At 43.5% G+C, this 14,098-nt stretch overlaps 1 protein-coding gene across 1 annotated transcript in view; it reads right to left on the bottom strand.

Annotated features, from left to right (window-relative positions):
- Positions 1 to 7,409: 7,409 nt before the first annotated feature.
- Positions 7,410 to 14,098, bottom strand: part of Susd5 (sushi domain containing 5) — a 53,567-nt gene continuing 46,878 nt past the window's right edge. Inside the window, exon 5 of the mRNA XM_076868896.1 lies at positions 7,410 to 9,454. Within this exon, the coding sequence (XP_076725011.1) occupies positions 8,154 to 9,454 (1,301 nt within the window). The 3' untranslated portion in view covers positions 7,410 to 8,153. The remainder of the gene's footprint in view (positions 9,455 to 14,098) is intronic.

A 14,098-nucleotide genomic window follows, 5' to 3' on the forward strand; every position in this document is an offset into this window, starting at 1 on the left:
GCAATGCCTGCTCCCCTCACCACCCCTCCCCCGCCGAATCCCCATGGCAGATCACCTCCCAGAGTTCTCAGCCCATGACATTAACCTACCACTCCTGTCTGGCTGAAATAACCCTCAGGCAACAGTTCATACCCCTATGGGACTATTTGGCCAAAGGAGTCAGTGTTTCTTTATCTTTTTTTTTTTTCCCTCTGGGGATTGAATCCAGGGGCACTCATCACTGAGCCACATTACCCAGCCCTTCTTATATTTTATTTTAGGAGACAGGGTCTCACCAGTTGCTTAGGGCCTTGTTAAATTGCTGAGACTGGCTTTGAATTCAAGATCTTCCTGCCTCAGCTTCTTAAACCGCTGGGATTACAGGCGTGCACCATGACACTGGTGCCTATAGAGTCAGTGTTTTTAATGGGTGCACCTGTGACCACAGCATCCTTCCAGTTGGGGGTGCCCTCCTGCCCAGTGATGAGTCAGATATTATATGGCTTCCTGGTAAGGGAAATGGCCTTTGCCCACAGATTGCTGGGTTCTTCTATCTGTCCTTGCCCCACCCCTCTACTCCACCAAGAAAAAATTTCCTTTTGAAGTTAGTGGGAAGGATGGTCATAAGGCAAGGCTATAAAGGAGTGGGGGACCCAGTGAATGGGTGCCTTTCTCAGGGCTCCTGAGTCTGTGCAGATAGTGTGCCCAGCAGCTGCTTAATTGTCCTTGTAGCTCTTGGCTGCACTTGTCCTCTCCAGCTGCATGAACCAATGGCAGGAAACATCCACAGGGACCAGCCTGGGTTGGGCTTCCCGGCTCCCTCCTCCATGTGCCCTGCAGAGCTACCATTTGGTCCTCATCCTTAGAGTCTGGGATGAGTTTTAGTAAAGGATGTTGTTCCACATAGGGATTGAGTGGGGTGGGGAAGGTCCTCCTTCACTCTCTGAAGTTGTTCCCCTTTCACTAGGGTTAAAAGGCCCCTTCAGCTGGGCAAGGTGGTGCACACCTGTAATCCCAGTGACTTGGGAGGCTGAGAAAGGAGAATTGCGAGTTCAAAGCCAGCCTCAGCAACTTAGTGAGGCACTAAGCAACTCAGTGAGACCCTGTCTCTAAATAAAATACAAAATAGGGTTGGGGATATGGCTCAGTGGTTGAGTGCCCCTGAGTTCAATTCCCAGAACCCTCCCCTACACACACACACACACACACACACATACACACACTCACACTAAAAGGACTCTTCTACCTCTACCCTAGCAATATCCCCTGGTGACAGTGTGGTCAACATCTTTGACTAAGGAGCTGAGTTACTAAACCTTTTTCAAAGAAAACAAAACCAGATTTTTTTTTTTTTTTTTTAAAGCGGCTGGTTCCTCTTAAACTACCATGAAACCCCAGTGTCAGGCTGCACTCAATAGCTCAACCCAACAGCTCCCTGAGTGTGTTTCTTGGAAGAGCCTAGAAGACTTCTGGATTGAGACTCCATAGGTTCAGCATCAGTTTGGTCTTTTGAAAAACCAAGCACATTTGTAAGCTTTGTAGGAAGGTCCAGGTCTCCTCTAAGATGCCTCATTTTCCTTCTGCCCCAACGGCTCGGAACACAATGCTCTCCCTGTTTGGTTTCCTCAGGCTGATCCTGGGGAGATGACTGACGTTGGGGTTTGTCTATCCAGCCCCATTGCCACTCGGGCATCCAAGTGGAAGACACCCACCGTGAAGGTCCAAAGGCCACCCCTCATGGTCACTGCTCAGGGCTGAGGGGCAGTTTATGAATATGCACATATTTAAAAATGACCAACGGACTGAAATGTAGCGCAAGATATCCTGTTTGACACGTGAATACCTTTCTAAATTTTGAGACTGCCACTAACCTTTGCTTACCTCTGGGATCTAAAAAGAGAATCGCTGGGGACAGACCACAAAGGCTGCCTTAGGAAGGAAATGTGTGCTCTTATATGAGTTCTTATTAAGGGAATTTTAAGAGCACAAAAATTTTATTGAACCCCATTCAGTGGCAAACAGAAAATGATTTGTTAGATTGTCAATGGGAAAGACTTTATTATGACTGCCGATGGAATAAAAAACGGTGGCCAGTTTCTGCCAACATTTATGGAAATAACGTTTTTAAGTTTTAAATGTGAGCTGTAAACCGAAGCTACTTCAGTTTGAGAAAAAAAAAATTCAATACTTAAACTGTGGGGAAAAGGTGGATCGGTGCCAGGGAAAACATTCTCATTTAATAGTGTTTGAACATGGGTCTGCAGCACAGTTTGTAGTGAGGCACTGAGAAAAAACCACAACTAATCCTTCATCGCAGCTGTCTGAACTCTTGATCATCTGCCATCCCCCAAACAGCGACTTCTTTTTTCTGGTGACTCTGGGTTTGAATGACCCAGTGTGGAGAGTTTAAACTATGTACAAGGGTGTGGGGGGAGGAGACTAAAGTAGGCCTCAGTCAAAGATTTTGTGCATTGGTCTTCCTGTGTCTGTAGCTGGGGCACGACTGGTCCCCACGCCTGTCCCTGTGGCATCTCCCTGCAAAAGAAGACACCACAACAGCCTAGTTTTGCCTTCACTGACCCATTCCTACCTGGAAATTAGAGTCAGGATCAGCAGCCGGGTGTGATGGCGCAAGCCTGTGGTCCCAGCTGTTTGGGAGGCTGAGGCAGGAGGACTGCAAGTTCAAAGCCAACCTCAGCAATGGCGAGGTGCTTAGCAACTCAGTGAGGCCCTGTCTCTAAATAAAATAAAAAATAGGGCTGGGGACATGGCTCAGTGGTGAGTGCCCGCGAGCTCAATCCCCAGTGCCAAAAAATAAGAGTCAGGAGCACCGATGGTTATAGACAGAGTGCTTTGCTCTCCAGGGAAGGCATATGAGCAGGAACACCCTAGCACCTATACCTGTCCCCCAACAGGTACCTGGCTTTGGTTGCTTGTTGAATGAATGATCTGGTTCAGTATCTTCTTAGAGCTGATGCTAAGATATTGGTGTCTCATTTTTACAAGAAAAGAATAGGAAGGAATTTGGCATTGTGGATAGATTCCAACTGGATCCCAGAGTTTCATCTCTCACTTAGGGGTGGCTGCCCCTGGACCAAATTATAAAAGTTATTGCTGCTATCTTTTTCCAGGGTGGTATGTATGATCTCACTCTTGTAGAAAACTAGAACTTGGGCTGGGGTCGTGGCTCAGCGGCAGAGCGCTCACCTGACTTGTGTGAGGCACTGGGTTTGATGCTCGTCCCCACATACCAATAAATAAATAAAATTTAAAAAAAATAATTCAAGCAAATTTAAAAAAAAAAGAAAGAAAATTAGAACTTGGAAAATAGTTGGAAACAGACACTTTAAAAAGATCACTTTAGCCAGGTGTGGTGGCACACGTTTGTAATCCCAGCCACTCAGGAGGCTGAGGCAAGAGGATGACACGTTTGAGGTCAGCCTGAGCAACTTAGTGAGGCTCTAGGCAACTTGGTGAGCCCCTGTCTCAAAATAGAAAATAAATTTTTAAAAAAGGGAGTGAGGATGTAGCTCAGTGGTAAAGCATCCCTGGGTTCAATTCCTCATACTAAACCAAACCAAACCAAACAAAAACCACTTTAATTTTTTTTTTCCTTATTACTGTTTTCTTTTCTATCCACTGGATGGGAATATCTTAGCCACACCCAGTCATTTCAGGACACATGTTGTAATGAGCTCTGTTTTCTCAGGTCCATGAAATTTCTGACGGTCATCTAACAAAGCAGAACCTTCATACCAAGAACTCCTGGGTTGCCCGAAGCAGAGGCGGTCCTGGCTAGCCAGGAGCTGGCTGAGGTATGGTAAGGCAGCAGGGGCTCATTCCTCTCCCTGGGAAGCTTCTCTTTCAGAGATCTGGGATCTCACTAGGAAAAAAAAGAAAAAAAGTCTGGAATCGGTTTCAAATCTGGATTCAAAGCATCTTCAGGCATGCCTGGCAACAGCAACGGCACCATGCATGTCTCTAAAGGGCAAGCAAGGAGAAAGTAGAGAGGAGGAGGGAGGAACTAGCCATCCCAAACAAAGAAGTCCACATTATGGTGGGTGCAGACCTTGGCCCTCTGAAGAAGAAGTTGACAACACAACAATTTTTTTTTTTTTTTTAAAACTATGTTAACCCAAGAATCCCAGAGCACACAGCGAAAGAGTTTAGATTTTGGATTGAGGAGGAGTAGAAAGGTAGGGAGGAAGAGTTTGAGTGTGAATCACTGTGCTGTGCCCAGATCCCTTGAAGCAAAGCCTTAATCCAGTGATGGAGTGCTCTCAAGAGAAGGGGTGGGAGGGAAGTAGGAAGGAGCCAGCAAGGATGTGTTCTCCTTGGACCAGCTTCATCCTGATCTCCTGGGATCCCTGGAGATTACACCATTAAACTTGTCCCTGCTGGAGGCGACGAGTCCAGTCTTTTCTATCCCCATATATCCAGTCTAGCAGGGTAGAAGATGGGTATCACTTCCTGGGTGAAGACAGTTCTCTGGGTGAGGAGTGTACAATTATGTGCTTATGAGCATTGCAGCAACTGGAAGATGAGTTTTCCTGCCTAGTGAGGGGAATCTGAGAGGGGCTTGACTTGGGAGGCATGGATCCTTGGTGGTCATAGAGGTAGAAAGGGACAAAAGGCAGATGGGATCAGTGCTGGTGGTTTCTGAGCTGGATCTCCCTATTTGTTCCACTAAATTTCTTTCCCACCCTTCCCTGATTCCTGTGGTCCACAGTGCCTGGGCTTCCTTGCTCTCTGACTTCTCAATGGGATCTGCCTTCAAGACACTGCAGAGAGAGAGATAAGAGGTCCGAGTCTTTAAAACCCCATATTGGCTGGGCGTGATGGTGCACATCTGTAATCCCAGCTACTCGGGAGGCTGAGGCAGGAGGATTGCAGGTTCCAGGCCAGCCTCCCCAGTTTAGCAAAATCCTTACCAACTGAGAGACCCTGTCTCAAAAAATAAAAAAGGGCTGGGGTTGTACGTAGCTTAGTGGTAAATAATAAAGCACTCCTGGGTTCGATTCCCAGTACCAAAAAAATAAAATTAAAAAAAGAAAAAAACAAACAAAAAAAATGTTCCTTTCATGCTACAGTTAAACAGTGGCTGCATCTTGAGGCCAGAGCTCTTATCCTATAGTGTCTTTCCTATTGCTGAAGCTCTGTCGCTGGGGTCCCCACCAGCTATCTACTATTCCTTGATGGTTCTCTTAACCCTGTCCATATCTTTGTGAACTGTCTCCTCTTAGCCCTCTGTAATTATTCCTCTGAATATCCCATCAGTTGAGAGAAGGGGGTGATCAGTCCTGGTCTCTTAGACCAATGTTTCTCAAACCTTACTATGTACACCCATCGCCAGGGCATCTTGTTCAATGAAGATTCTGATTCAGCAGGTTTGGGGCAGGGCCTGAGAGTCTGCACTTCTAAAAAGGTCACAGGGGTGCCTGTTCTGCTGGGGCAGGAACCATTCCTCTATGACTCGGGTGACGAAGGCAGGGGGCAGAAATCCTGCTGTAGAAGGTAAGGTGGCTGAGAGTTATGTTTAGAGAGGGCAGTGTAAATATAGCAAGTATTAAGATGCTATTTTCAAGATTACTAAATAATTCTTAGAAGAAGTGGGGGGGGGGAAAGACAAGGTGTGGTGGTGCACTCCTGTAATCCCAGAGGCTGTGGAGGCTGAGGTAAGAGGATTGTATATTCAAAGCCAGCCTCAGCAACTTAAAGAGGCCCTAGGCAACTAAGTGAGACCTTGTCTCAAAGTTTTAAAAAAGGCTTGGTGGTTAAGCACCTCTGGGTTCAATTCTCTGGTACCATTAAAAAAAAAAAAAAAAAAAGCGGTAAGCCAGAAATAAAATACATTCAACAATGGTTTGGGGAAATAATTATTTATTTAAAATATATCAGAAGCTTTGTGTTAATGAAACCTCTCTTTCCCTCAGTTTTTATGAGCATCAACGAAACATTTACCAGTCTCAAAACATGCAAAAAGGCAAACAATTTAGGTTTATTTTAATCATTCCCTTTTGACAAACATTTTTTGATTCTGTAACACCAATTTAGATGACATCAAATCAAATAAAACTTAAAAACTGATGTGCTGGATTTGCTTTGCAATTCATATCTCCAGAAAAATACATTTACATGTATTAATAATTTGTAATAAATTTATTAATACATTGTATTAATATTACCTATTTATGTGTCTGTGTAGTTTCAATGTTCTGGGTTATTACATAATAATAGCTGCTAATAGAGTCCCAATGTTGAGACAGAGGTTATTTTATATAGTTAAAAATAGAAAAGTTATCCTGCAATAGATTAGAATCTAATTGTAAAATATATACAGCCACTGGCTTTTGTTCTGCAGTGTTCTGCTTTAGCTACACAAAGAAAACATTTCCTTCCTATTATTCTAGATTTCATCTGATGCATAAGTATGAACAGTTGGTAACTTCAGGCCTTCATTTACCCATTTATGGGGGTTAAGATCTTTGATTAAGCTGTACTGTCTTGTAACTATTTAGTCTATTAATTTTTCAAAGCTTGCACTGAAAAGAAGTGGCAGGGTAGCAAACATGTTACGGAAATTCTTTTCTTCCATAGAAACCGCCCCCCCCCCCATTTTTCAATTGTAAAACATGATCAGGATTTCTTTCGTGCCACACAGAAGCACTTAGACTCCAGTAGTGTCTCAAAATAAATGTATCGCCTTCGTCACTTTTTACCACTGAAAACTATCTCCAAGAAGGTGATTTGTATTAGAAAAATATGATGTGTTTAGCTTCAGGGCCAGTGGATAGGCGGCTGTTGGAGGTGGCCCACTGGTAGCTCCAAACACTGCCTCAGGTACAAGAGGCCATGCCTGGTTTCCATGCAAGACAGACCCTGGGTGCTACTCATCTCCTGTGCCTCTGGAGCTTCAGCTGGCCTCAAAGGTCACAATTTATGATATAAACCAATGTCTCTCACGCTCAGTACACATTGGAATCTCCGGGAAGGTTTGTTAAGCCAGCCAGAGCTGGGACCCACCCCCAGGGTTTCTGTTTCCTGAGTCTGGGGTGATCCTAGAGAATCTGCATCTCCAACAAGCTTCCAGGTGACCCTGACGTGACTGCTCTGAGGACCACCCTTTGAGAGCCACTGTCATAAGTAATATTTGCCAAATCTCTGTATGGGATGATCTAGATGCTATGAAATGGGTTACTCGGTAGCCCAGATGGACTGTCCCATGTAAGTAAGGAATAGATGGGCACAGGTCATTTCATGTTCCTTTTTAATTCGTCATCTCCATCAAGTAGCACTTGACATCTAATCTTTGGCTTTCTTCAAACATTGTTTTTTCCCTCCATGTCATTCCCTCTTACTGGAGTTCAGACAAATGGTTAATCCTGAGAGAGAGGAAACTAAAGATTGAGTTTTGTTAGTCCTGACAAAGATTCCAAGATGTTCCTAGGCACAGACTGGTCAAGAACAACTGGAGGAAACGATCCTTCCTGGTATAAAGCTCACCTTGTTCTTAAACAATGTTGGGCTGTCCCTGTCACAGGAATGGAGGGAACAGAGGTGGATGTGTGTCTTTTCACTCCTCCCCATAGCAAAATGTCTGCCTTAAATTCTCTCCAATTCCAGAAAAAGAAAAACAAACAAACAAACAAACAAAAAACAGTTCAAAGGAAACACCAGAGTTTCTTGACTGAGCCCTGGTTCTTGGCTCATCTGTCCTTAGCAATGTCACCACATTCAAAGGAAATGACCCCTTATTTTTCTGTATCCCACTCTGAGCAAGCAGTCGTCATTGTCCCCAGCAACACTGTGCCCTCAGAGGCTTGGTGTATTAAGCCTATTTTTTAAATTTCTGGGTACGGAGTCAGTGCTTTTCTTTCTTAAAAAAGGAAAAGAAGACAACACTTTGATGAAGCAAGAGGTGATTTTGGACCTTGTGTTTGGAATTAGGGCCCACACACAGGTCTTAGTGCAATCGATTCCAGGGCAGATGGTTGAGGAGACATCGACCTATGTCACGAAGCCACCCAAACCTCCTTGCCCTGCCGGGTGTCTCCAGAGACACTTCTCAGCCTACAGAACACAGACCTGCGGGGAAAGAAGATGAGCCCTATTCCACCTGCGCTCTGGTGAATCGTCGGTGTGGTGTCCCACAGTTTTTTTTCCTCCGAAGGCGATTAGACTTTCTCCATCTCAATCTGCTGGTGGTAGTGCCTTGCCTGCCGCTGGCCGACATTCAGCTTGTACACGGAGCTCTTGTGCTGGCACCTGTGGTAACCCCACACGGCCCCCACACTTGCCAGGAGCAGCAGCAGGCACAGGACTGTGACAACGGTGGCGATCACGGGGCCTCTGCTGAGGCTGGGACACTCGTCTCCCACACAGGGAACCAGAGTTGGAAGAAGCTCTGCCTCACTTGCACCTGGCCCAGGGCCTTCCTGTCCTAGGAAGTCCTCAGACAGCAGGTAGGGGAAGCTGTCCTGGACCTCAGGCGCAGTGGTTTCCACGGGCAGCATGGTGGCCTCGGTGCTAGTTGAGGGGATGTGGGCAGGCACCTGGTGGACAGCGGTTGTTGTCATTGTCTCCAGGGTCCAGTGGGTGAGTTCGTGGGGAGGAGTGGCCATGGGAGACTCGTCTGTGGTGAGTCTCCAAGGTAGAGTTGGCTGGTACTTGGTGGAGTCGTCATCCCTACTGGGGGGACCCTCTGTCTCAGACACGTTCCTGGGCCTGAGAGCCAATGCCTCCACATCTAGCATTTGAGATGGAAGAACTGAACCGTGGGTCATGTCCTCACTTGGTGTGAGAGCCGTGCTCCTGGGCTTCTTGACTTCCACGAGGATGGGCTGATCAGGAGTCACGAGAACACTTTCATCCTGTCCTACTGACCCATCCCCCTTGTCCCCTTCATCCTCCCCTTCTACCTCCTCTTTCCTCCAAGCCTTGTCCGTCACAGGGTACCCATCTAACCAGGACTCATCGCTGCTGCTTACCACTGGGTCCCCTGCCCTGCTGCCATTTCTGTCCACTAAAGGCCCCAAGGGGCCCTCAGTGCTACCATAGATCACCTTGGTTTCGGGTTCACCTGGGACCAATTTCGCTCCACTGTGATTGTCCCCAGCAGGAAACTGCTTTTTGGTGTCATCATCCACGTCCTTTTCCAACTCAGGCTTGTGGAAAGTCTCAGCAGGAAACCAGAGCGAGTACTTCTGGTTTAGCTGGGATTTTGGCCAGTCTGTGGGGACACTGCTCTCAGTGCCAGACAAGCCTGTGGTTGGCCCAAATGCTTTATCCCAGGCTGCATGTTCCTTCCCCACAGAAATGGAGACCAGACGGTCTTGCTTTGATGCGTCCTCAGAGGCTTCTTCCTGACCTCTGTCCTCTTCTGCCTCTGTCTGGGAATCTTCCATGAGCTCTTTGAATGACACAGATCTGTCATCAGGGAAATTATCTTCATAGTCGATAAGTGCCTCAGCTTCCTCTGGAAGGAAAGAGGGAAAGACTTCATTAGGTCAAAGGGCACAGAGTCAATGAGAACATCAGAAACGGAAATGAGAAGCACGAGGACAGGAAGAGAATAAATAATAGTGTTAGGGCTCACAGGTGATATGACTGTGTGTCATAGATAACCCCAAAGAACCTTCAAAGAAACCATTACAATTAATATGTGAGTTTTTCAAGGACATTGGGTCTACATTCAATAGAAAGCATCAAATACATCTAGATACTCGCAATAAACAGAAAACAAAACAAAAAAAAAATGTAAAGGATGTCATTTACAAGTATATGAAAAAAAAAATCAAACACCTAAGAATAAATCTAACAAAAAGTATGTAAGACTTCTACATGGGACAGGACAAAATATCAATATATAAAACTAAAGACCTAAGTAAATGAAGAACTATACCATGACGGTATAATGGAAGGCTCAAATCTTCCAGTTTGTCCAAATTGATCTATATGGATTTAATACAGTTCTAAATAAAAATCTCATACAACAAACTGATGTTAAAATGTATGGAAATGTAACAGACCAAGAATAGACAAAGCAATCTTGAAAAAGAAGAAAAATCTGGAAGACCTATGCTACAAGATTTGAAGACTTACTGCAAAACTGGATTACTTTTCAAAGCTGTGGTATTGCCTCATGGATAGATTATTGGACTGTATTAAATTAAGAACTTCTGATCATCAAAAGCCACCATGAAGAGTAGGGGAAGATATTTGCAATTCATGTAACCTCCAAAGGACTTGTATCCAGAAATTAAAAACAGCACATGCCAATCAGTACTAAATAGACGAACCACAGAAGAGTTGGCAAGGTGCGTGAATTGATGCATCACAAAAAAAGCTATCCAAAGACTCATTACACATGTGAGAGGGTGTGCAACCTCACTAGTAAGAGAGAAATGCTAATTATAGTCACAATGAGATACAACTGCACAGTCCCACATGGTATAGACAGACTGACAGTAGCAAGTGTTAACAAGGATAGAAAGCATGGTTAGTGGGAGTATGAATTGGCACATCCACTATGGAAAACTGGGCATTCCTACTAAAATTGAACATATGGGAGCAACATGGCAATTCTATTTCTAAATATACACTCAACAGTAATAGTCCAAATGGGCATCAAAATTCATGTACAAGAATGTTCATAATCGCCACAACTGGAAACAATAAGAAGGCCCATTAACTGCAGAACTAATACATAAATTATAGTACATTCATTCAATGGAAATCAGTGAAAATGAGTCAACCATAGCTTTTCACAACAACATAGATAGATGAGCCAGAATGCTAAGCAAAACAAGCCAGGCAATTGTGGTGATTCATTTGCACCAAGTTTTAAACCAAACAGAACCAGCCTATGCTATTCGAAGCCAGGATGGTGGCTACACTTGAGCTGAAAAGAGAGGGTAAGGACTAGGTCTGGCTGCAAGCAGGGACTTGGGGATGCTGGTAACATTCTACTTTTTAAAATTTATTTTTTGTTAGTGCATTATAATTACACACAATAGTGGGATTCATCATGTCATATTTGTGCTTGCACGTAACCCAATCTGATCAATCTCATTCCCCAATACCTTCCTTTCCCTCCCAACATGATACTTCTTGGCCTTGTGGGGATTAAATTTCTTTGTTAATTTTTTGATCATCTGCTGATCTGTTGCTTTAAAATTTGTTGTAACTAATTTTTTTTAAAATGCATGTTTGAAAATATGGATCTCCTCTTTGTAGGACTTTCTAAGTGGGACTGTGCTGCAAAATATTCTGAATCCAACTGAGTAAAGACAGAGGCGCCATAGTTAGAAGACCAGAATATAAGAATAGCCTTATGTGACAGAATCATGCAGGTCAGGAAGGCTCCAGAAACTGGTATTCTCTGAAGATAGGAGCGCTTTAAGTTTTACCTCTCTTAATTATCTTTGAAAGTCAAGTCTTATTGGAAAACACTTTAGATATTAAAACAGAAGAGTTTCTCCATTTCACTTTGTAATTTCAAAAGAACACAATGCAAAGTGCTCCAGAATCTCAGTCTACAATGAACACTACCTTGCCGTGTGGTACATTTCTGGACTCTGAAACAAGACTCATGGCTATCTGGCTTATTCCTGAAGATTCTTAGAGAACAAGACTCTATATCTTGCTTATTTAATGACTTGTAGAGTTGTATATAAAATTTTTTTTAATCCTTTCTGATAAAATTTAAGCCCATTCAATGGACTTGTGTCCTCAGCCCCAAATAGAAAAGAATGAAGAGCAAACATGGCGACAAATGTCAATGTTTTATGCTTAGAAAAGGAAAGTCTCATAATTGTTTCAGGGGACCTTCCACCATAGTGTGTCCTATTCACAAATTCCTAGACAAAAACTATCAGATGGCTGGGCCATTTGACTAGCCTTGTAGAATTCCAACCCAGGGTCCCAGTGCTTACTCTGTGCACATTTCCTTGTCACATCATTACTCCAAGAATTGCACTAGCCAGCTCCTTCACCAGATAAACCCCACGGAGCACATGGGACAGACTCTCCCAGATTTGCAACATAGCAAGCTGAATTTCAAAGGTCTTCTATGGTAGAAGCTAAATAAGCATTGAGTTTTGCATTTAATAACCATCTTTCTTTAAAATACAATAAAATGAAATAAAGGACTTTGAGACAAAACTTTTTTTTTTCTAAAATCAATACAGAACACATAGACAAATCATACTTGCCGCATTTCTCTGGCAAAATGCCAGGCGCCATCCTGACTTGTTTACAAACTCTAACACATACTGAATCCAGATGGAGATTTGAGAAGGCTGAGTTAAATCTTCCACTGCAGAATAAGGTGGTTAGACTGTTTGCTTACACAACTGTGTTTACTGATGGGCTGTGTTAGAAGATTGCCCAAAGGGCCACAGTTCTCCACTCTTTCCTTTATCAAATCCTTTTGTCATTTGACTTTGCAACTCTTCACATCAAGAGGTGGGGCCCATTTTCCATCTCTGTAGTCTATATTTGCCTCATCATCTGTTTTGACCCATAGAAGGCAGTGGAAGTCTTGCATGCGTCCCTTCTCGTTCTTGGAACCCTGCGGGCTGCATTGAACAAGCCCAAGACACTGAAGAATGAGAGACCATGTGCAGGAGAGATGAATGTCCCAACTGAGGTCACCCCACACCAGCCAACTCCAGCTGACCTGGAAACTAACCATGCTCACTTGAGTGAGCCCGATCAATACCAGAAGAACAGTCCAGCCGAGCCCAGCCTCAACTGCTGATTCAAAGAACTGAAGCCAAATAAATGTCTATTGTTTGAAGTCACTAAATTTTAGGGGGATGGTGTACCACATGGAAAAACTAACTAATACACTAGCTATGAGCTGCTTGAAGGAAAAGACTTAGACATTGTGTCCTTGAGTGTAATAGTGCCTGACCTATTACAGGCATTCCTAGAGATATGCTTGAGTCAGTTGAAAAAGTAAATGATTCTGGTGGGGGGAAGTTTGCAGTAGCTCAGATCCTGAGATTCTCTTCATCCTGCCTCATAACTGCTTGGCATCAAGACCTATTTCCAGCAGTGGTCTCCCAAACACAAAGGGACTATGTGACCACTTCCAAAGTATGAGGAATTAGTTATATGCACCTGTAGTCTGTCATAAGCCCCAAAGATCCTCTGAAAAGATGCCATTGTTGAAGGTCTAGTTGAACACTTGTAAATACACACACACACACACACACACACACACACACTTCCTTACTTGCTGAGAACATCTATTTTCTTCCTAGCTTCTCCTTGGTGCCTTGGCCTCTAACAATTTAAAAGGGCATGCAGTAGAACTTCCTCTTCATTGCTGGTAGATTCATCATAACAAGTCAGAGAGGTGAATACTTTTCATCAGAATTTACTCTTAATGCAAAGAAACTTGACTCTCCTCACATCTGACAGGTCATTTTCTGCCCCACATCTGCTACATCCAATTTGCTTTTAATTAAAAAAAAAAATGGTTAAAAACAATAGCTTTTCTATATACCAATAATGAACACCCTGAGAAAGAAATCAGGAAAATGATTTTCACTCACAATATCTTCAGAAAAACAACAAGGAGATGAAAAACTTTGACAAGAAAGATTACAGAATACTGAAAAAAGAAATTGAAGAAGACACTGAAAAAATGGGGAGATCTCCCATGTTCATGGTTTGGCAGAATTAATATTGCTATAATGGCCATATTACCAAAAGTGATGTACATATTCAATGCAATTCCCTATTAAATGCCAATGATATTCTTCATAGAATTAGAAAATCCAGTCCTAAAATTCATATGGAGGAAGAAAAGACCCAGAGTGACCAAAGCAATCCTGAACAAAAAGACAATACTGGAGGCAGCGCAATACCTGACTTCAAATTATACTACAGATCCATAATAACAAAACAGAATGATCCTGGCATAAAACACATATAGATCAATGGAATAGAATAGAAGACACCTAGACAAACCCTGGCAGCCATAGTCATCAGATACTTGAAATTAGATCCCTATCTCTCACCCTGTACAAAAGCCAATTCAAAATGGACCAAAAACCTAAGTATAAGACCAGAAGCTTTGCAAATACTAAAAGAAAATATAGGGGAAACA

Source organism: Callospermophilus lateralis, chromosome 1 (genome assembly GCF_048772815.1).
Source record: "Callospermophilus lateralis isolate mCalLat2 chromosome 1, mCalLat2.hap1, whole genome shotgun sequence".
Taxonomy (NCBI): domain Eukaryota; kingdom Metazoa; phylum Chordata; class Mammalia; order Rodentia; family Sciuridae; genus Callospermophilus; species Callospermophilus lateralis.